Source organism: Lupinus angustifolius, chromosome LG10 (assembly GCF_001865875.1).
Source record: "Lupinus angustifolius cultivar Tanjil chromosome LG10, LupAngTanjil_v1.0, whole genome shotgun sequence".
Lineage (NCBI taxonomy): Eukaryota > Viridiplantae > Streptophyta > Magnoliopsida > Fabales > Fabaceae > Lupinus > Lupinus angustifolius.
The window spans coordinates 13182363-13205598 of record NC_032018.1 but is presented as its reverse complement, the minus strand read 5'-3'; the positions used below and the strand labels follow the sequence as shown (position 1 = coordinate 13205598).

The window sequence follows — 23236 nt, the reverse complement described above, 5'->3', positions numbered from 1 at the left end:
CTCATATCAAGTCTCCCAGCATACTCGCCCAGCATCCTGGCAGATTGGGGGCAACTATTCCTACCCGACGAATTCTAAGAGTCCCAAGCCTGATCACCGAGGTGGGCCCCACTTGTTGGGACCACCAGAGTTGACCCAAGGGACAACATGCTTTCCGTACTCCACCAACTTACATGCCAGCACAACAGACAGGTCACAGAACGGACACCCAACCGACTGCAGGCTAGAAGACAAGAACGGCACAGTGTACGGTCCCAGCAGACCGCCTGACGCGGGAAAAGCAACTCCCGACAACACCTTTGGTCGGCCACGCGTCGCACCACCAGACAAGAACTCAATGTCAACTCTCCCTTCTATAAATAGGGATCTCCACCAACAGGAAGTATCTTAATCTCTTCACTCTCATATATTACTCATCCTATATGCTATTCTCTCACTAATTCATACACTGACTTGATCGTCGGAGAACCTTTTCAGGTACCTCCACCGGCGGGTCCAACTCTCCTCCTTCCTCCTACTGCTTTGACGACTACCTCCTGCCTCTCTATCAACATCTGATCAACCATAGTCCGTATCCTTGTGTTCTAATAAAGAACAAAGTTATTGATATATTATAAGTGATATCGATAGAAATGATGTTAAGACTTGAGAGTATTAATCCTAGACTATTGCAATAATTTCTGTAAGATACTATTGTTAATTAATAGAAGTATTATAATACCCTAAATTTAAACATCAGGAGTATACAAAAGACTTTCTATGTAGAATGTATATATTTCTAATAGTTCCAAATCTTGTATAAAATAATGCACTTTCCATGCTTAACCATCAAATACCAAAGTTATAACACAGTAGTCATAATATTCCACTGAAATGACTAGGCTCACAATTCACACTAGCGCCTTCCAACCAGATGCCATAATGCAATGTCGTGCATAAAAAGATGATGGAGCAACAACTCAAGAAATTGCCTATGATGTGTGGTTTTGAACCTGTGCCTGGTTGTGACTCAAGAAATATGATAGAAGCTATCTTATGCCTTGTAATGATAAAGATCATCATTCATCACTCATGAAGCATGTTCGTATATGCACTTAGCTATGGCAATGTTACCACTTATAGTGTGCTTCTATTTCTTTGTTTATGTTTTAAACTTATGACTTTGCTCTCGAGGTTATGCATTTTTTCCACATAGATTTCAGTTCTTTATTAATTTGAAAAGATAAATTACATAAATCTTAATTTACAAAAGATAAATTATATAAATATTAATTTACAAAAGATAAATTATATAAATATTAATTTACAAAATATAAATTATATAAATACTATAAAAATATATAAAGTTTTAGTACCGGTCAAATTAAACTATAAACCCTACTAAGTTTTAGAAGTTGTCAAAACCATAAACCCTACTATATATTTTAGTAGTTGTTGAAACTGTAAATTCTACTACATTTTAATAGTATTTGAAACTGTAAATCCTATTATGTTTTAGTAGTAGTCTAAACCATAAACTCTGGTATGTTTTAGTAGTTTTTGAACCATAAATTTTGATACAGTTTAGTAGTCGATCGTAAATCTTACTACGATTTAGTAGTCGCCAAAATCGTAAATCTTAATATGATTTAGTAGTTGCCGATCTCTTTGGTACGGGTGTGGGTACATAATATATGGTATGTTACATTGTCAAATACCAGCACGCTATGGGTATATTCAATAGGTTTTTATAGCTCTCTACATAGTCATTTCTAGTGTTATTTCTCATAGGTTTGAATCAATTTTTGTTGCACCATAGACTCACAGATAAAAAAATCTTGTTTGTTGCAACTCATTCATGTAAGTGAGATTACATTATCAATTATTCTTCTTTTTCTATTACTTAAACTATAGGTAAAATTTTGGTTCATTCCTTAAAGGGAATTAGTTCACAAAAGAACCACGGATTGGTACGATAAAGCCAATTTGCGGTCCGCTACCAAAATGAGAGAATTGTGTTTCAATGCTATAAACCATAGTACGATTTAGTACTCGCTTAAACCATAGACCCTAGTATGGTTTAGTAGTCTTTGACACCATAGACCCTAGTACGGTTTAGTAGTCGCGGAAATCATAGACCTTAGTACAGTTTAGTAGTCGTAGAAACCATAGACCCTAGTACGGTTTAGTACTCGTTGAAACCATAGACCCTAGTACAGTTTAGTAGACGCCGAAACCATAGACCCTAGTATGATTTAGTAGGTGCCGAAACCATAGGTCCTGGTACGATTTAGTAGTCGCCGAAACCATAGACCCTAGTACAGTTTAGTAGTCGCTGAAACCATAGACCATGGTACGGTTTAGTAGCCGCTGAAACCATAGACCCTGGTATGGTTTAGTAGACGCTGAAACCATAGACCCTCGTATGGTTTAGTAGGCGCCGAATCCATAGACCCTGGTACGATTTAGTAGCCGCCGAAACCATAGACCCTAGTACGGTTTAGTAGACGCCGAAACCATAAACCCTAATATGGTTTAGTAGGTGTTGAATCCATAGACCTTGATACGATTTAGTAGCCTCCGAAACCATAGACCCTAGTATGGTTTAGTAGACGCTGAAACCATATACCCTAGTATGGTTTAGTAGGCACCGAAATCATAGATCCTAGTATGATTTAGTCGTTGCCAAAATCATAGACCCTAGTATGGTTTAGTAGGCGCCAAAACCATAGACCCTGATACAATTTATTAGTCGCCAAAACCGTAGACCCTCGTATGATTTAGTAGCCACCAAAGCCATAGACCTTAATAATACAGTTTAGTAGCCGCCAAACTCATAAACCCTAGTACGGTTTAGTAGCCACCAAAACTATAAACCCTTGTAGTCACTGAAACTATAAACCCTACTACGATTTAGTAGTTGCCTAAACCATATTAAATGTTCTAAAACCGTGTATGTCGTCTTTAACAAACGAAGATGTGACCAACTCAACCCGCGCGTGCACTTTCACATCCACATTCGCGTGTACAAACTTGTCTCCACGCATGATGCTCATGTTTTTCTCTTCCCACACTTAAACCCTTTCATTCCCAACTTTCTCTATTTAAACACTCCACTAAGTGAGAAGTATAGGGTTCCAACTTATCAGAGAGGATTTCAAGTTTTTACCACTATTCTCGCATATCAGATCGAAACCTTAAACTAAAATCAGGTATTATATCGTGTAATGATTCGTTTTTAATTTCCATTTCCAGATCTAATTTTGTTCCTACGATTTTACGGTTTGTTTTTGCTTTCTCTGAATTTGATCATATCTTCTAGCTAGAAATCATGTTTAATGTTCGAACATAAAAACTTGTTAATTTTATGTTGTAATTTGTGATTTCGAGGAATCTTTTTTGCTGATTTAGCGTGGATTTATATACATTTTGGTGATTTGATATATGGTGTGAATATCTTTGTTTACAAAATAATTTTGTCACCCTTGATTCACATGAAAAAAGAGACAAACTATATCCAAATCCTCTAAAATGTCAAATTAAGAATTTTCATTTTTTTTGTTTACAAACTTTCAGCAGCTAAATATTTTGAAGTAATATGGGAGTTTATTTTTCTGTTTCTTTTGCTAAATGATTCCTTAACTTTTCACATTTTATATTTTGTTGTGTGTTCGCATAAAAACCACTCAACCACCCTACTTTGAGTGTGAGCTTCACTGTTAACATGTCGCCCTTTCTCTCTCTCTCTTCTCTCTCTCTCTTCTCTCTCTCTCTTCTCTCTCTCTCTTCTCTCTCTCTCTTCTCTCTCTCTCTTCTCTCTCTCTCTTCTCTCTCTCTCTTCTCTCTCTCTCTTCTCTCTCTCTCTTCTCTCTCTCTCTTCTCTCTCTCTCTTCTCTCTCTCTCTTCTCTCTCTCTCTTCTCTCTCATGCCTTATGTTATCATGGTTGCTGCATTTTGCCTAAGTTAATTTTGTTGATTAAGAAAACTAAATAAAAATTTGAATATGGGTGATAAGTTTTCACAGATAATGTTACCGACAATAAATTATTAATTAATTAACTTATCATAATTTTCTTTCATTTTTTGGCTACTATACAGTGCATACAAATTTTACTTCACACCCTTTAGGTAAGTGAGAGATTCGGAGCAAAAAAGTATGATCTGAAATGTGACATGAAAGGAAGAAAATAAATAGATGAAGGGTAAAAATATGATGCATGAGAAAGATGGTAATATTTAGGTCTTGGTGGGAGGGATTTGAGTCACTTAAGCATGAGGTCCTCGGTTTGATCTCTGGGTTCATGTGTATGTAATAAACACTGTTGGGAGGCGCTTGCCTGTACTTGTATTTGAGTGGTTGATTGCATTTGTTATTTCTCAAGTCCAATTTTTGATCCAAGAACATATTTGGATTGCCCTGTCATAAGTTGCATAGGATTGGATTTTGGGGAATGGAGAATGATGCTTAGAAGCTGGGAAACACATATATGAGACATGACATTAATATGTTGATAAGAACAAAAATCATAGAATAATAGAAAGTGTCTACAAAATACTGAATTATCATATCGTATGTGGGTAACTTTTGAACTTTCGGTACATAGCTTTGAAGTCTTGATTTATATGGTTGAAATATGGTTTGGCATCAATGCTTTGGAATTTATATATTGTTTTTTTTCCAAGCCTCTGTGCTTCCATTATACTGCCTTAAATAGGTTGTAAGAATTGGTTGCTTCTATGATATCATCCATGATGCAAGAGGTGAAGTCTACACTATTAGTGTCATGATGGTTAAAATTTCAGATTAAGTATTTTTTATCTTGTGAGTTTTTATGTCTCTATTTCTCCAAGATTTTCAATTATTAACTGAGATATGTTGCATGTATTGATGACACAGGTTATCTCTGAGGTTCCAATCAATCCTTGAAACCCCACTTAGAAAGGCACATTATCTTTGACAGAATGTCTGCATCGTCATTGGTTGAGTCTCTTGTTCTTCAACTCCATGAGATCTCAGCTGTCAAATTTGGCAACTTCAAGCTCAAATCTGGCATCTTCTCACCAATCTACATAGACCTCCGCCTCATTATATCTTACCCTTCTCTCCTCCAGAAAATCTCTGAAACCTTGGTTTCATCTGTCTCTTCCACATCCTTTGACCTTGTGTGTGGTGTCCCTTACACTGCGTTACCCATTGCTACATGTGTCTCTCTCGCTCAGAACATCCCCATGGTCATGCGCCGCAAGGAAATCAAAGACTATGGCACTGCCAAAGCCATTGAAGGTGATTTCAAGCCTGGGCAAAGTTGCTTAATAATTGAGGATTTAGTTACCAGTGGCACATCAGTCTTAGAAACAGCTGCGCCGCTGCGTTCTGTAGGGTTGAAGATCAGTGATGCTGTTGTTTTGATCGATAGAGAACAAGGTGGGAGAGAAAATTTGGAGGAGAACGGCATCAAACTGCATGCAATAATTAAGTTGACTGAAATGGTAAAAATTCTGAGAGATCATGGAAAGCTTGATGATGAGATGGTAGGAACTGTTTTGAGATTCTTGGAGGAGAACCGAAAGGTTGCTGCTGTGGGAAAGGTGGAGAAGCCTACAACTATCGTCAAGGCTTTGTCATTTGGGGAGAGAGCTAAGTTGTCCAAGAATCCAACTGGGAAGAGGTTATTTGAGATAATGGTTGAGAAGGAGAGTAATTTGTGTTTGGCGGCAGATGTTGGAACTGCAGCTGAGTTGCTTGACATTGCTGAGAAGGTGAGAACTTGTATTTTTTTTGAAAATCTCAACTACACAACAATGTATCTTTTTGAGAGACAAGCACTATTTAGTTAACTTGTATATGCAGCTTGTAGGATGTTGTACAATTCTTTTTATTCAGTACATGGGACATTGTTTCCTCTCTATTTATGGTTAAACAGCTAGGGAGGGTTCTTTATCTAAAGAAAAGATTGACAATAGAAAAGGACTCATTCTCTGGCTTATTATTATCTTTGCCAAAACAATAATTTTTTTTATTTTTAACTAATTTAGCCGGTCTTGTCTTTCAGGTTGGACCTGAGATATGCTTGCTGAAGACTCATGTCGACATCTTGCCAGATTTTACTCCTGATTTTGGTTCTAAACTTCATACAGTATAGTTCTAAAATAAACCTTATTGTCATATACATGTTTTCTCCTTACGATAGACACTTCTCCATTATGATATTAATACCCCTGTACACTGGAAGATTTGTTAGCATTTATTAACACGATGCCGATTTCCTAAACCTATGATAGTAGGTAACTATGAGCATCATTTGTGACGATTTTAAGCTATGTAGCACTGATACTTCAAAATGGTTGTCATACCATCAGATGCTTCCGCTTCAATACTTTTCATCTATATATCTTTTTATTAGTTTATATAAATTTTATGTCACAACATATCATGTCGCATTGGTTTGTGTTTCCTAAGCTTTATGGAATCAGTTACATTTATGATTTAGTTGTGTCTAACATATGCTTTATTCCATTGAAGATTGCAGAAAAACATAACTTCTTAATCTTCGAGGATCGTAAATTTGCTGACATTGGTAACACGGTAACCATGCAATATGAAGGGTATGAAGATGTTAAACTATATTGGACTCCTATCATCTGTTTATGCATTTAATATGACATCTTTCCATTGTATTATCTCAGAGGGATCTTTCATATATTGGACTGGGCTCATATAGTAAATGCTCACATAATCTCTGGTCCTGGAATTGTTGATGGATTAAAACTCAAGGTCTGTAATGGTAGTTGCTCTCATGATATATTATCTTCGCTGTTGTAATACCTCAATTAATATCCCTAACATGTTTCTTGAACCATACTCAGGGTTTGCCTCGTGGCAGAGGTCTCTTGCTGCTTGCTGAAATGAGTTCAGCTGGTAACCTTGCAAAGGGAGATTATACTGCTGCCGCATTGAAAATTGCTGAGGATCATTCTGACTTTGTTATTGGCTTCATCTCTGTCAATCCAGCATCATGGCCCGGGGCACCCATAAATCCTTCTTTCATTCAGGCAACTCCTGGAGTTCAAATGGTTACTGGTGGCGATGCTTTGGGGCAGCAATATAACACTCCACACTCTGTAAGCATCTGCTTGTTGCTATGCATCTTTTGGTCATAAGCAGAAGTTAAATGTATAGAAGTACTTTGATATTAATTTAGTATTTCTTTCTTTGGTTGAAAAGAACTTCTATGGAGAAAATAGGGTAAGGGAGAGGGAAACGGAGGATGTATTAGTTTCAGTCTTGGTGTTAAGAATGCACCTGTCCTGGCAACTAGTGATCATCAAATATGGTTAGGCCCTTCAAATTATAATATGGGCGAAGGACATTATGGATATTCGCGGTTGATACATAAATATGACACTTACAATAGAGAAATGAAACAATGTGAAATGATTGTTTGATTTGCTTACCTTACCAGGCCAATTTGTTTCTCTGGCCTTCATTAAGATCTTTTTTCCTTTGGTTCTACATTTTTGTGTTTAAACAATACTGTTGCTACTTTTTATCATTTGATTTTATGTCTTATCTCTATCTTGACAACTCACCATGTGGTTTTCCAGGTCATACATGATAGGGGTAGTGACATTATCATCGTGGGGCGTGGTATCATCAAAGCAGCAAATCCTGCCGAGGCAGCTCACGAATACCGTCTTCAAGGATGGAATGCATATTTGGCCAAGCGCGCTTGAGAGGCCTGCATCAGAAATCATGTTTTTGTGGGACATCTAACTTCACTGGAAACCAGAGTATCTTGGGTACATTATATTGTACAACTTTTTCAGTTTATTGAAAAATTGAAATGTTTTCATTGTCATAGATGTTTTATTTCACATCCTAGAAATCAGAATAGGGATGCTATTCTATGAAACCTTTTCTCATTAACAAACATAGGAATGAATAATTGGATTGTAGAACAGAATGAGGAATGGCATTCCATTTTTCACCCCAAATTTTGCCTTACAATATAACTTGGTTTGACATTGGTTGAAAGATGCAGTGTAAGTCAATTCTTTGTCATTCTTTTCAGTGCTAGGACAATTAATGAAAGCTAATGTTAACGAGTATCAGCACCTGTTATGGATTCAAAAAGGTTATGATTGTGTGTAGGTATGTAGTATTTTTAAATTGTTGGAAAGCTATGATAGTTTTCCTATACAATCTAGCTTTTTATTAATCCTTAATTAATGGTTCAACATAAAATGCCACTTCTTATTAAGCCAATGTATGAAAGACTACTTTCTTCATGTGGTTATAGTTGGGAGCAAATAGAAGAAGCCATCAAAGAGGATAACTGAATTGACTAAGTGATCAAAGATAGTACCCATGTTGTTAAGATTTCAAAAGGACATGTTTATGGGACAATTACTGGAAATCAACTTATCAACTAACAATCAAACAAAAGCCTTTATTATCCCCACAAGAACAACTACTGCTACCACAAAGATCAAAATTATTGCCACAACAATAGCCTCACAAAATTAAAAACATAAATTAAATAAAACATAAACACATGTTAAGGTAGTGTTAGGAAATATGAAGATCTTGAATTATGAAGTGGTAAAAACCAATGTTAGGCAAGCGAGATGGTTGACCGGTTTGATTGTTGGCTGGCCTTGCAAACAACCTTGGTATGTAAACTTAGCAGAATGAATATTTTAGCCTTGAAGATTTTGGTTCAACTAGATTAAACCGGGTTTACCCCGAATAACCTGAGTTATCAAACTGGATAGTTTAGCAAAGAAAAAAGTTGGGGTAAATAAAGTGATTTTGGATTTTCCTTTCGTGTTTTCACTTTCAAGTAGAGCAAATATAAATTTATTGAGAGCAAAACATAGGAGACGATTGAGAATCATGAAATTGATATTGGTATTGTTGTTGAATAGAATTTACTAGATAAAATATCATGATACCTTTTTTTTTATAGAAAATAATAACATGATATAGAAAATAACATGATCCCTTTTTTATTATCTAAAGAACAAATATCCTTTTAACTTTACAAATGAGCACAACTATATACATATATATTCTTCTTCCTTCAGGTTTTACTTTGTTTTCTTTGATGTTGCTGCTAATATCATTCTTCTCCCTAAACTTTTATCTTCTTCTCCTTCCATAGTCGAGTTTCCTTTCTTCATTAACTTCAATCTTTCCCAATATTATTATTTCATTTCTCCCACCAACTTCTTACTTCTTTCAAAACACAAATTGAAATTTCATTAAATCAGCTTACACCCTTGTATACAATGACTACATTTGAGTCTTCTAAATAAAATATTCATGTCTAATCAGTTTCATTTTCTTAATTGTAAGATGTTTGTGCTATTAAAATAGTGGTTATTTTTATTTGTGTGTAATGCTACTACATTGATTTGTAACATTTTGGTTTGTTTAAAAATACATTTTTCCAATATTTATTTTTTTGAAAAGTATTTTTTTATATTTGATCCGTAGTAATATTATTATATACAAAAATTCATCTTTGTAATATTACATTCAAACAACTTAAATTCACCTTTTGAATCAAAAAATAGCTTCGTAGATATATAATAAAAAAAACTAAAATAATTTACTTTTTAAATAATCAAAAGCATTTATTTGTGTTTTTTAATCAAATTTTGAAGTCTAAACAACCATGTTTAAGTAAGAGGGAGTATGAGTGAATATGAGTGAATATGAGTTGAATTGAGACGGACAAGACCTAAATGTTGATTGATTTTTTTTGAACATGATTATGCCATGATGGCTAATATGACCTCAAATTTTGATTTGATTAGCTTTCAAACTCGAACTCAATTATAAACCCAATTAAATATAACGTATACACTTTACATTTTATTATGAATATGTAATGAAATAATATATATTATTAATAACATATATATACATATATAAATTTTATTATGATGATGGTAACCCTCAACTGAGCATATTAAATTTATCTCTTATCCGACCTCAAATAATCTAATATCGACTCAATGAAACCCAACAAAACAAGGAATAGGGATAGCTCTCTCCTATGTAAAAAGTAGAAACACCAAATATGTAAAGACAGCATTATTATGAGAAAAAAGGAACATAAATCCTCCTTTGTATGTTTTGTTGAATTTGTTATTGTTGTAGCTGTTGAACCCTGAAACAGAGGAAAGAGCATAAAAGAGAAGAGAAATGGCAAAGGTATATGGATTAGGGAATGAACCTGTAGTGGGTTCTTTAACTCCTTCAAAGAAGAAAGATTATCGAATCACTAATCGTCTTCAAGAAGGAAAACGCCCTTTATACGCAATCGTTTTCAACTTTCTCGACTCTCGTTATTTCAATGTTTTTGCCACTGTTGGTTTAAACAGGGTATGCTACTTACTCTTCTTGTTTTCTTCAATACCCATTCCTAAAGTTTCAATCTTTTACAACTTACTATAATGGGTTATCTTATTCATTCTTTAGGTTACTGTTTATCAATGCCTTGAAGGAGGAGTTATTGCTGTTTTGCAATCTTATGTTGATGATGATGTAAGTCATAGCTTTTAGGTTTATCATTATTACTGTTATTAGAAAAATGCTTCATTTTTTATCTGTTTTGTAGATCAGAAGGATGAATCTTTTTACACCGTGAGTTGGGCATGCAGTGTTGATGGAACCCCATTTGTAGTGGCAGGTGGACTCACTGGTGTAATTCGAGTCATTGATGCCGGCAATGAGAAGATACACAAGGTAGTTAACAGTTTATAATTGGAACACTTTGGTATTATTAGCTTATAAGCTAGTTGATAGGTGTAATATGAAATAAGCACTTGCCTTATAAGCTCATCATAAGCTACTTCAAATAACTTATCAGATTATTTTGTGTTATATTGAGATAAGCCATTTTTTGTCAAATGAACCAGTTGACTAGCTTATAAGCTCCTAGGTGGTGGTACCAATCATACACTATATGGATTATGTTGTGTGCTGCCAATTTTAGTGTTGGTTGTTAGTTTGTAGTTTCGTGTGAGCTATTGGCAAGTGCATGTCTAAAGTTATTAATTTCTCTCTCAATAATGTTGAAAATTTGTGAGCTATGTACTGTAATTCTAGATTTTTGTTACATTATGCCATTCTTGCTGCAGAGTTTTGTTGGTCATGGGGACTCCATAAATGAAATCAGGACTCAACAATTAAAGCCATCACTTATAGTGTCTGCAAGCAAAGTAAATTGTGTTTCTCTTTGTAATTTTGCTAAATAAACCATCACTTGTTTTTCATTCATTGACATCTAATGTTGACCAGGATGAATCTGTCCGAATATGGAATGTTCATACTGGAGTATGCATTTTGATATTAGCTGGAGCTGGAGGACATCGTAATGAAGTCTTAAGTGTCGTAAGTGTATTCTGCATCCAATGTGTCCCCTTACTTTCGTGCTTACTTATCTTAGCGATAATAGAAGTTTTATTGGATATTAGCCTGACTGACTTTTTGTTGCTTATTTTAGGATTTTCATCCGTCAGATGTATATCGACTTGCAAGTTGTGGCATGGATAGTACTGTAAAGATATGGTCTATGAAGGGTAGGGTAAATAATTTCAATTCTCTGCCTGCTGTTATTTTGTTGGTTGCTTTTGTTTATTCTCATGCCATTTACTACTTTTAGTGTGGCTGTTAAGTGATGTTGCCATCTCTTGATACTTGTTCAAGATGCAATTTTGTAATGTGTTGTGATTATTAGGATTTATTTACTCATTACTTATTTTTGTATACAATTAGGATTACTCCCCTCCCCAAACTAAAAGAAAAACCCAACTATGCGTGTTAGTTTTTTTCCGTGTGCGGTGTACCAATTGTATTTTTGTCCTTTTCTTTTTAATCCATTGTGTGCTTTACGTTCTGCAGAGTTCTGGCCCTATGTAGAGAAATCGTTCACGTGGACTGATCTTCCTTCTAAGTTTCCCACAAAATATGTGCAGTTTCCAGTAAGTAAAACTCTGTTTTAGGTATATTATATCAAGAATATTTTCTAATACCTGATTACAGATATTCAATGTTTCGGTTCATACAAATTATGTCGACTGTATTAGATGGCTGGGTGATTTTATTCTTTCAAAGGTTAGCAATTTCTCTTTAAGTGTCAGTCAATTTCTTGGTATGAATTCAAAGCTAGGTTTGCTGTGGGTGGAAAACTGTTGCCAAACGGAAATTGATGCGATTTACACTACCACTATTATAAAATAATCTTCATGAGTCCAAATACCAACAGTGAAAGGAAAGAAGAAAAAGAGCTCCTCTCCTTCCAGGAAAACTAGGTTTTCAATTGGAACCACATTGGTTAAGAGTTTCTAAGTGGTCTGCCTCATGGATCTATTGTAAAACCAGCACCTTCTAATGCTATTATTGAAACAAAATATTTAATTATGGAATTTTATGGTATCACTTTGGCGCATTGGTATTTAAGGTGCTTCCCTGGTAAACATGTAGAGGCAGCTTTTTTTAATGATTGATGTATTTGTATATTTTTCCTTTTTACCCGGCTTAAGGAAGTTATCATATCTTCCTATTCTGTGTAATCCTTCTTTCCTTACAAGAAAAAATTCTTTTAAACTAAGAAAAAAAGGTTTAATAATTGGGAGATAAAACTAAGAACTTGACCATGAGTCACAAGTTTGTGTTTTTGAGTTTTCTCATATTTCAGAAATTTGTTTACCAATTCTCATAGCAATTCATTATGTCTCATTTCTAGAGTGTTGACAACGAAATTGTATTGTGGGAACCAAAAGTGAAGGAACAAGGTCCAGGGGAGGTTAGTTAGAATTCTTGATGCATTTTTTTAATTTAACTGTGATACATAAGTTTATATCACAATTCCGAAAGTGAAAGCTTTTATTTTGTTTTTGTTTAGGGTGTTGTTGACATCCTTCAGAAATACCCTTGTCCTGAGTGTGATATTTGGTTTATCAAGTTTTCATGCGATTTCCATTACAATTCAGCTGCAATAGGTAACAAAAACTAATTGCGATTTCTTTTGCACATACTATTATTTTTACTAGTTTGCACCTTTCGTCGTGACAGGGACTATTTATGACACATTTTGTCCAGATTGCTAATACATCTTAACCACCTTTTATTTTGTCTGCAAGCTTGTAAATTCAAGTTTTTTTTGTACTCATTCCAACGTTTGTGTTTCTCGGGAGTCTGCCAGGAAACAGGGAAGGCAAGATTTTTGTGTGGGAATTGCAGTCAAGCCCACCTGTTCTTATTGCAAAGTTTGTTGTTTATCAAGTCTCTTTTAATGTAAGATTTTGATCAATTTTATCAAAATTTTATTCTCATTCCATCACCTTGTTCAGGTTGTCACATCCTCAATCAAAATCTGCAATTAGGCAGACTGCTATGTCCTTTGATGGAAGGTAATTTCTTCACATTTTTATTCTGCTGCTCATTAATTTGTTTTTTTTACTTTACTCCTTTCTTATGCTATGTTGTAGCACTATTTTGAGTTGCTGTGAGGATGGAACAATATGGCGCTGGGATGATGTTGCTGCAATCGCAAGCTCCTCAGGCTAACGTGTCTTCGCACAGTGCATATATAATAATGTGCAAAATTTGCAGTTCTTATTTGATGGATCAAGTAATCATGAACATGAGGAACCTGGTTTATTGCCTTAGCAAAGTATATGTTTGTATCCCTATTAGGTTATTTTGTATTTAAAGTTTATGATTTAAGTGTTGAAGTGAGAACTTTTGGTGGAAGCCAGTTGAAAGAAGTTTATAATGAAAATGTTTAAGTTAGAGCAAACAGAGAAGAGTTATAGCTCCAAATAATGTGAAGGATTTGAAAGATGTACATCCACCCTGCTAACTATGTTTGTAACACACTTTAAATTGTAATTTTTGCTCAAAGGAAACAAAATTTTATGTTACACCAGTTACCAGCAATATTCTTGGGGAACAACACTCATGGAGGACCTGTACATAACAATTTTAACCTATGTGAATTAAAATCCTTGGCTGTATTATACAACAAGAATTTTAGAAGGCACACTTAAAGTTGGTTCCGCAATTGCATCAATAAGTTTTGCATAGTATCAACCTTTTGACCGAGTTCGACGACAGTAAGACGCTGAAAGGAAGAAGACTCTGAAGTACCAATATCAGTGTTCAAATCATTAAGTTTAGCTTGCAAGTCCATAACAGCGCCCTCAAGCAATGTTAATGTCTGTTCTTTAGTTTTGTGTGGTCCTTCAGTTATCAGGTTTGGTAATGGAGAAAGTCCTCTACTCTCAACACTGCCGTTTCGGCCGACTTTTTCAGAAGAGAAAATCTTGTCAATGCCTTCACTTCCTGCAAGTCATCATATACCATTATTAAATTATGACAGGAAGAATAGATAACAGTGCATCAGAAAATTCCTAGGGACAATAAGCTAGAATGCATATAGCATAGAAGCAAAGGATTTAACAGTTTGTCACTTGTATAACATATTTGAACAACATTTGAAACAATAACTCAGTTAAAAACATTTCTCTAATCTACCTCGAAACACGCAATACCTCAATATCCAACCACAGGTTCACAGTTGTCTAAAAATGTGGTACAAAACATTTCTCAAGGATTAATAGCGAGAAAATTAACCGAAGCTAGAATTTCTAAAGAGCATTAATAGTCTCAGCAAGCCTTATGGCTTATGCCAATATACAATTGATAACAGGAGGTGGAAAGACAAAATGCTCATAAACAAAAATATGAGAAGGAAGCAATGAAGACAACTTTTGAATTAATGACTAGAGGCATGCAGTTTCAACCTAGCCTAAACGAACAAACTGGAGTATAACTAGATAATCATGCTATATAAGTGCTAAAATTACAGCTAACCATAATAAAGTCTCCAGTTCGCGACAAACTCGGAACATTAATTAGTATATCATTTACATCATTTATTATGCTGTTCAATCTGTTAAGTGAACATTAGTTTAGTCTAAGTTCGTCGTTTTCACAAATTTATTCGAGTAAACACGATCAACATAACTTATAGATTTTAGTATTGCTCAATTAGTTCTTATCTTGGAGGGATTGTGCACAGAAAGACTATTTTAAGAACCATATATGACCGCCAGTTAAAGTAGTCATCATCAGTTTACCAGCAACTAGGATTTGAGATGCCTTGTTTTCAAACATTATCCATTTCCTATAATTTAAAAAAAACAGAAGCCTTTTGGCTTACTAGTCTTATTTTGTTTGGGTACTACTAAGGGTATCTCTTCACCCTATGGGCAAGGAACTAATCTCTTTAAGTCTTTCAGGATGCGTGGTTATCCCTCCTAAAAAATGTCTGCTCCCAAGAATTAAACCCTTGACCTTTTGGTCTTTCTGGGAATCTAGCTGGGCCTTACACCATTAGACTAACACCTTGTTGGTGGCTTACTAGTCCTATGAACTGCCACAATCCTAACCTGGAACCTTAAATCCATTTTCTTCCCTAGATCAAAATGCAGTTCCTTAAAAATAAAACAATTCCATCAATTCCTAACTTTATGCAAAGCTAAAGGCTCCACTTATAGATCTCTAAAGAATAGAACTTTATGTGTAATAAAAATTAATTTGACACCAACGAAAATTAAGAGCATACCTAGGTTGCCTAGTTGATCTATTACAGATTGACCAATAGAATCTTCTAGCTTAAGCAGACATATAATTCCAGCAGCTATCCGGCCAATTGAGTCAATTTCAGATTTGCACAGAAAAGTGAGGCGTTGAAGCTCATCCTTGGTTACAACTGCTTCAATCTGCATTGTAAAATATTCGTGTCACACCATTCATATAAAAGAGAGAATGATCAATACATAAATATGAAATTCCCATTACCGGTTGTTCAACAGAGAACTTTAGGTTTTCAACTTCCCAATTAGCCATTTCATCATCTACACTATCCTCACATAATATCAAGTGAGCTTCAAGACCAATTCCACCGACCGTGTCAGTAAATTCTTTAACCCCATTTGCAATTAACATTGATAGAGGAGTGTCTTTTTGGGTATTAGGCTTCAAAATTCGCAGCCCTTGAACTCCAACCTGCAAGTGCAGACACCATATGTAAGGAGCATGATAGGGATAGGACATCTCTTAACAGCAGGCAAGAAAAAGAAATGAGAAGATACACAATCAAAACCAACTAACAAGGATATTGAGCTTTATCATATTTAAACCGAAAGTATATAAATCCGAAACAACAGAGGTTAGATTAATACTTGACATTCCCAGGCTGCGCATAAACTAACTGTTTCATTTATTTTGCCAGAAATCTTGAGCCAAAACCATCATAACATACATGAAAAGAAAGTCTCCTATCTAGCCTCAAATTTGTCTAGTTAATCCAAGAAAATTTCCCCTTTTGACAACACTAAATGAATGTAGCACTAGCCAACCTCAATTTCCATCAGTCATAGGTTGTTCAAGGAAAAGCCATCATACACTGAACTTGAGATATTAGAAGTTATATTGTTGAGCTAACAAGGGTTACAATAGACCTTCAGACCAATTCCCGAAATAGATGTTAGGTTAGGTTAGTTTTCACAATGAGTTATTTCTGCTAAATAGCAGTAGTTATTAGTCAACAGAAAAATGACAGCAGGTGAAATGATCCATTTCAGTAAAAACAGAGGCCATAAGTTGCAAATTAGTTTTATCCACCTTCATACATATGCTGGACTAATCATATCATGTATGATATAATTGAACTAAAATGTGGCATTTCATTTGTTGCATTTCCTCCGATTCTTCCAGCATGTAGTGTCTACAGGGGTGTCGAGTTATTTTTAAATAAGATCTAAACCTACTCTCTACTTAGTTTCTCTTCTCAATCAATAAAGAAAATTTCATTCTTAAAAGAAGAAAGAAAATCTTTGAATCTTAAAAAATAAAAAGCTTTTCTTTACCGTAACGAGTTCTACTTTATTTTTTTGCATTCTATGCACTTGTGCTTTTCGATCTGTAACATTCTTTGGGCCAGTTTTTGCATTTACTCGTAAGCCATTGAAAGTTGCTTGCCAACACCTCTCTTCTCTGCCTACGTCTTCATGACTGGAGAACCACCATCTTTCAGCTGTATCTTGTGCACCTTCAAGAGCAAATAACCAGTCTCTGAATTCTATAGTTATACCTACATCATCTGGCTTCTTCAAGTGTGGAAACCCAGTTTCGTTCTCTTCTCTCGTACTTTCAACTGGGTAAAAAATAGGTCAAAAAGAAAAATATACTTAACAAATAAACATAAAAAAGATGAACAGGGAACAAATTTATTATGTATTATGCAAGTAAACCACTACAGAAGATTAGATGACACTGTTTCATACCATCATTTGAATTATCAACAATGAGAGGCGTTGTCTTAAAAAGTTTCGACAATGGTCCTTTTTGTAGGTTTTCCAACCCTTTACAAAGATCTGTCCCAGGGCGACCATCAGGCCCAAGTATTCCAAATTTATGCAAGAGGGCTTCAGCATAGTTCATTCCTCCACCAAGACGGACCCCAGATACAGAAGCTGAGACATTCAAACTATAAGAGTCCGTGTCTTGTTCATGTAACGGTATGACATGTACCGTGCTGATGTCCAAAAAGGGGACTGAATGAGCAGTTCCATTCAATAGATGTTTCTCGTTCTTATGCACCCATAAAACAGCTCTTAGTTGAGGATACCCGTTATCACTTGGTGACGGAACATTTTCGCTAAAACTCAAGAATGAGCCCTTTTCACATGCTAAGTGCCCCTCAGCATCCACACAGTCTATCTCGACACTCTCCCAACGTAAAGTAGATGAAACAACAATAGCACCACCAAGGGTTTTATGACTCACACTAATGAACAGATCATCTCCAACAAACAATACTAAAGGCATTCCCACAACACTCGCTGCAGAAGACTCGAGAAATCTAAGTTGGAGGTCTTTCACTGCTAAACTCACAGCAGTGTCACTAGGAACCTTGTCCATTATCTTTCCACTAAAAGATTTGTCCCTAATGCTCTCCAATTGTTTCCTTTTTCCAGCCATTGCTATTCTCTCACTAACTCTCCCAAAATAATCATAGAGATCCAGGACAAAAAATAACTGTTCGACAGAAGTGTTGGATATATACTGTTCACAAGCAACTCCCACCCGAACAATACCCCCTGGAGGAGGGACTTTTAACAACGGACTGCCATCAGCAGTTGCCATAGCTACTTCAATGCAAGCCTCTTTCAGATCAACACATCTCAATAATTCTGCAGTCCGTCCAGCAGAATTTTGATGTCCGGCTGTGCCGGTACATGCTTCTAGAGACAAAGTAAGCTGGGATGCTCTAGCTGTCCACTTATTCTGGCTGGCGTCAATTGGTTGACCTTCCCAAAGACAGAAGCAAGCGGGATCCTTCTCGAGGTTCAGCATTCTAAGTCTCAATGAGGGTGAGTTCAAAAAGGAAAGGCTTTCAACATGAAGCCTTGCGCCAGCAAAGGAGGTCTGAGCTGTATTGTCCATGCTGCTCTTAGAAATATCCATTTTGACATTGTCAAAAGGAACTGTAAGATCCAGTCCCATGAGAGTGAAAATCAAAGATTTTACTGAAAAATCTGGTAAAATGTCACCGGGACTGACAACAATTCCATCAGCTAACAAAGAGGATATCCTCAGGCATGATTCTTCTAGGAGATGAATCTGAAAAGTATAGAAAGATCCTCAAATAAAATAATTGGAAATAAACATAGATGCAAGCATCTTTCAGATCGATAAATCGATTTATTGAAAGAACCTGCACATACCATTAGAGGCTGACAGTAAATAACTGTTTCAGAAGCAAAGGATGGTGGAAGTGGAGAAGGCATGATCTGAAGGGTGTGGAGGCATATTAGAGGGGTTCCATTCATCAATTGCCACTGCAGTTCTCCCAAGGGGTATATCGGAGGGAAAAAGCTCCTAGCTGCCAAAACAAAGGGTTTAAAAAACAACTAAACAAAAAATATGTGCATTAACAAAGTGATATCTTCCTTCCAAGAATATTATCTAATAACTTGATACCAAATTCTGGCACATGGAAAACATCTCCTAAAACAGGTTGCATTGATGGTTGCACTAAGGTACATGGAGGGTTTGAAAAGGTGTCCCTGCATTCAAACACAAAGAAACTACAAATAAGTTACATTATAACAGTTACTACAGTCAACTTGAAAAAAAATAATGAAGTCAGTACAACTATTGAGAGCCTCCAAAAATTAATCAAGTAAGGCATATTACTAACCCTTAATATATCAAACTATCACCCCTTTCAATTGCATTAACTGTTAAGGATTCAACTCAATGTATCTAATTATCTAAACACAAGAGTAACTGGTGCTATACATGGGCCACGATCCATAGCCAATATCTTCAGATTAGATGGTTCCCCGTTTCCATTCAAATCCTATGAATAAAGATATCCACCCCCACCGCACACAGGTCACTGCTTTTAATAGTTGTTATTCAAATAGATCTCAGAGACACAAACCTCAAAAATAGTCCACCAATTGTAATCTTTGTCAAGTTGTTGTCATTATCTCCTTCAGAAAGACTGGCCTGCAAGGATAATTCATTTTATTTTATGCTGTTCTCTTATTTCTGAATCATTCATCTAAGTCTAGCAACATGTAGCATTAAAACACATCGGGTATTAGAGAGTGCGACCTACCATCTTGATACCCAATGGGCCTCCAATGGACCAAAAAAACTTATGAAGGGCACCAAAAAAAATAGACTCTGAAGTATAAGGTTCTGTACTAAGTTCTAATTTTGACTTAATATATAGATATTTCTATTCTACCCATTAGATAAGGCTAAGGTATCACCAAAACGCATATTGAAGAGTCATATGGACAAGTACCCAAAAAAACGAAGAATGAATTTGACGAGACAATATCATATAGGAAACAAAACTATGAGCATAAAAAAATAAAAAATTACCCGAGAAAAAAAGAGAGACTGCATTAAAAGCTCAAGCTGGAATTCTGCAAGTTGATGCCAATTATACATAATTATTAACCACATGATATTTAAGAATAACTAAAGGAGATTTAGACCAATATAAAAAACTATGTAGGCTAAAGACAAACCAGTATCTTTAATGCAAAGAAATATATGATCTACGACAATTGAGACAAGAGAGCGCCCAGCTGCTTCAATGGATCGCTGTCATGATTCAATTACAGACAAACTCAGAAAAACCCAAAATGAAAAAAAGTTTTTTGTGCATGACAAACTACCGAGAATTGGTATGATCAGAGGAAAAAGTTAAAACAATATGAAACCTGTTGAGCCTTGAAATCAACACCACCCCTGTTTAGACAAACGTATAATCCTGTCATGAAGCGGAGAAGTGCACGTAGTCCTGCTCATATACATTGTATCAACCTCATGTCACATCCATGCCATTTGTATCAGTTTAAGAAGGATGCAAGAAAACTGGCATGTGCCCTATTACACACCTGGTTCACTTAATGCAGGACAAACGGCTTCATTGATGTGCAATTGAACCTCAAGCCCAAGTGGACTGTTGAACTCGGTTCTCTGAACCGTGATCTGGTAATAGTAAATTCAAGCTATATCTCATGACTAATACAATTCTAGAGTAAAACAAAATATTTACAAATTTAATTGGCGGAACTGTATTCATTACATATGCTTCTCCAGATATTCCTTCAATTAAACGCTCTCCTCCAAAGAATACTCGCTTTGCACCATCATCTTCCCTTGGGTTTGATCCCTCTTGAGAGCAGTCAAATGCGGCATCCGTGAACATGTCAGGATGAGGCAACAGATCAATACACAAAGATTCCCATTTCAGTTTCTGGACATAAATTTTTTTATTAGTTGACAATAGAAATATAAATAACATTATATCCTCAACACTGAGAGTACAGCAGAAATATATTTCTCAATAGGATACAGGCTGGTCTTATAACAAAAGGAGATCCATAATATAGAAGAATATGAAGGAACAATATCATGTCAATACAGATTACACACACATATTAAAACCAGTGAAGGGGGATATATTACTTTGAAGACATATATGTACTTCTTGTTATCAGAGAACTCCCGTACTTCCTTAAGATTTACAACCTGATAAGGAAAAAATCCTTCAATAAAATGTTATATGCATGTAGTGTCAGAAGTGTTTTGAAGCATACCTGCCATTTTTCATTTGTGGTATGCAGCAAAAGATTGCGCATGGTGATAGATGCCATGGGTGGTGCCCTGAAACCAAAGACGGCGAAGGGGGACACTTGTAAACAGATTTCAGGGGAAAGGTATAACATAGTCTTTAAGCCAAATTCAAATGAAAATCCATCATTTTTATGCCTGAAACTACCTCACACAATCGCCTAAATCCATTACAAGAAATGTGGTCTAAAACATTAAATATTGCATCAACCTTGGCATAGAGCAGGATAGTAACTAATATCAATTTCAATTTATCCAGATCCATAACACTAAATAGTTTAGATAAAGCCTGAACATACATAAGATATCCAATCCAGAGCAGTGGTAAATAGAACATACCATGTAGTTGTCCCTTTGCGATGGGTACCACCGCGAGTTTCAAGTAATAGATTAACTGTATCAACTTGTATAGTCATGCCATCTGCAATCTGAAGACCGCCGACAGTCAATATCATTTGGAAAGTCTCAAATAAAATAACTTTTTATCAAAACATGATTCAAAACAAAATATTTTTTATCAAAACATAATTCATATAAAATATTTGGGCTTGTCAATAAGTGATTGGCATTTCATAGGAACTCCTGAAAATGGTGTTGCAATTTGAAACGAACCTTCCACCAAGTTCTCATTACAGTCTAACACCTTCTTTATTTATGTTACTAAAAATTCACCCTATTACCAAACTGTACAAATTCCCCAACCGTGTTATTGTGCTGTTCTTTCCCCCTTTTCCATTATGAAAAATAGACTACAAGCATGTCATCATTAGAAGATTATCGTGTATATCAACTCAGGCTAACAAAAGATAGAGTCAAACCTTATCAGCAAAACGATAACCGCTACCCTTTGAGGAGGCAGCCGATGGCGTGTTACTGCATTTACGAAGAAGCAAGAAAAACATAATAACAAAAGTAAGAAAAATTATCATCAACAACAACAATCAAGCCTTTTCCCCACTATGTGAGGGCAGGTACATATAGATCAAACCCCACCTTAATGTCCATCATAAATCTTGTCTAATGATTTCACCTACAGTTTTCCAAAATCTCCCTCGTCCTCTATTTATTAGATTACACTCCATTTGACCTACACTCCTTACCCAAAATTCTAAGTGTCTTCCCCACGCATGACCGAACCACAAAATGTGAAATTTTACTATCTTTCTACAGTAAGTAACAAATCAACTTCCTCTCTAATGCATTATTCCTAACTCTCTATCCCATCTTGTGCGTCAACACAACAGCAAAAAAAGCATCTCTCTACAAATTTGGTTTACCTGTTTGGACTCGGAGATGGTGCATCAAAATCAGATTTTTCCTCAAGAACCAGATCAAGCCTATCGATTTTCACAACAATTGGTTCCGTTTGTACATTACTCACCGAAGGAAGCTAACAAAACCACCAAATAACAGAATGACAAACAAAAAAGAATCAAACAAATAAACATAACCACAATAAAGAAGTAAAACAAGTTTGTTAGTTACTAAGTTAGTATCAGTAACAAACCATTATCTCCAATTTGCCAACTTTGGCAGTAGCAACATTGAGTGCAGGTGGCAATCCAACACTAGAATGCAACACATCACCATTTATATCTAACACAAAACAAAATTGAAACACAGTTAAGGATAAGTTAACCCTAATGATTAAATTTGCATTTTTGGGATTTGGAATGAATGGTACCTAAATTGGAAAGGTGAAGGGTTCGACCCTGCAACTTAAATTGATCTCTAGAAAATGATTTGAGCCAATACTTGAGTGTGTATTCCAGAGCACGACCAAGTATTGACTCCATAATTTGCTTCAACAAAATTCAATGGTAGATCAGAGTTAATTGGTGAGTGGAATCAGAGAGAATGAAAAGGAAAATATGGGTTTTGATGTGAATAAATTAAGTGAAGTTTGCACTTTTGCAAGGTTCTTTTTTCTTCTTATTTTATTGTGCTGTGTTCACTACTTCACTGTTTTGAATCCTCCTCAAAAAAACAAACACTTCAATGACAGACATTTTA

The 23236-nt window shown here is 35.5% G+C and overlaps 3 protein-coding genes across 3 annotated transcripts; 2 read left to right on the top strand and 1 right to left on the bottom strand.

Annotated features, from left to right (window-relative positions):
- On the top strand, window positions 3064-8031 carry LOC109358689 (uridine 5'-monophosphate synthase-like). Its single transcript, XM_019603079.1, has 7 exons — window positions 3064-3191; window positions 4877-5739; window positions 6033-6116; window positions 6503-6585; window positions 6667-6754; window positions 6847-7101; window positions 7585-8031. Exons 2-7 carry the CDS (start codon window positions 4942-4944, stop codon window positions 7711-7713), a joined length of 1437 nt encoding a protein of 478 aa, XP_019458624.1. The 5' UTR covers window positions 3064-3191; window positions 4877-4941; the 3' UTR covers window positions 7714-8031.
- LOC109358493 (polycomb group protein FERTILIZATION-INDEPENDENT ENDOSPERM-like) lies at window positions 10031-13788 on the top strand. Its single transcript, XM_019602750.1, has 13 exons — window positions 10031-10372; window positions 10469-10534; window positions 10613-10735; window positions 11131-11211; window positions 11291-11383; window positions 11496-11571; window positions 11894-11973; window positions 12035-12106; window positions 12738-12797; window positions 12897-12993; window positions 13197-13260; window positions 13345-13404; window positions 13483-13788. The coding sequence occupies exons 1-13, from the start codon at window positions 10193-10195 to the stop codon at window positions 13559-13561; spliced, it is 1131 nt and encodes a 376-aa protein (XP_019458295.1). The 5' UTR covers window positions 10031-10192; the 3' UTR covers window positions 13562-13788.
- LOC109358492 lies at window positions 13835-23236 on the bottom strand. The gene is made up of 20 exons (XM_019602749.1): window positions 22908-23236; window positions 22731-22819; window positions 22501-22613; window positions 22042-22096; window positions 21563-21651; window positions 21190-21256; window positions 21059-21121; window positions 20676-20846; window positions 20485-20578; window positions 20308-20387; window positions 20113-20188; window positions 19964-20007; window positions 19512-19579; window positions 19046-19131; window positions 18790-18947; window positions 17347-18685; window positions 16930-17216; window positions 15860-16066; window positions 15624-15780; window positions 13835-14338 (listed from the first exon to the last, which is right to left on the bottom strand). The coding sequence occupies exons 1-20, from the start codon at window positions 23017-23019 to the stop codon at window positions 14040-14042; spliced, it is 3654 nt and encodes a 1217-aa protein (XP_019458294.1). The 5' UTR covers window positions 23020-23236; the 3' UTR covers window positions 13835-14039.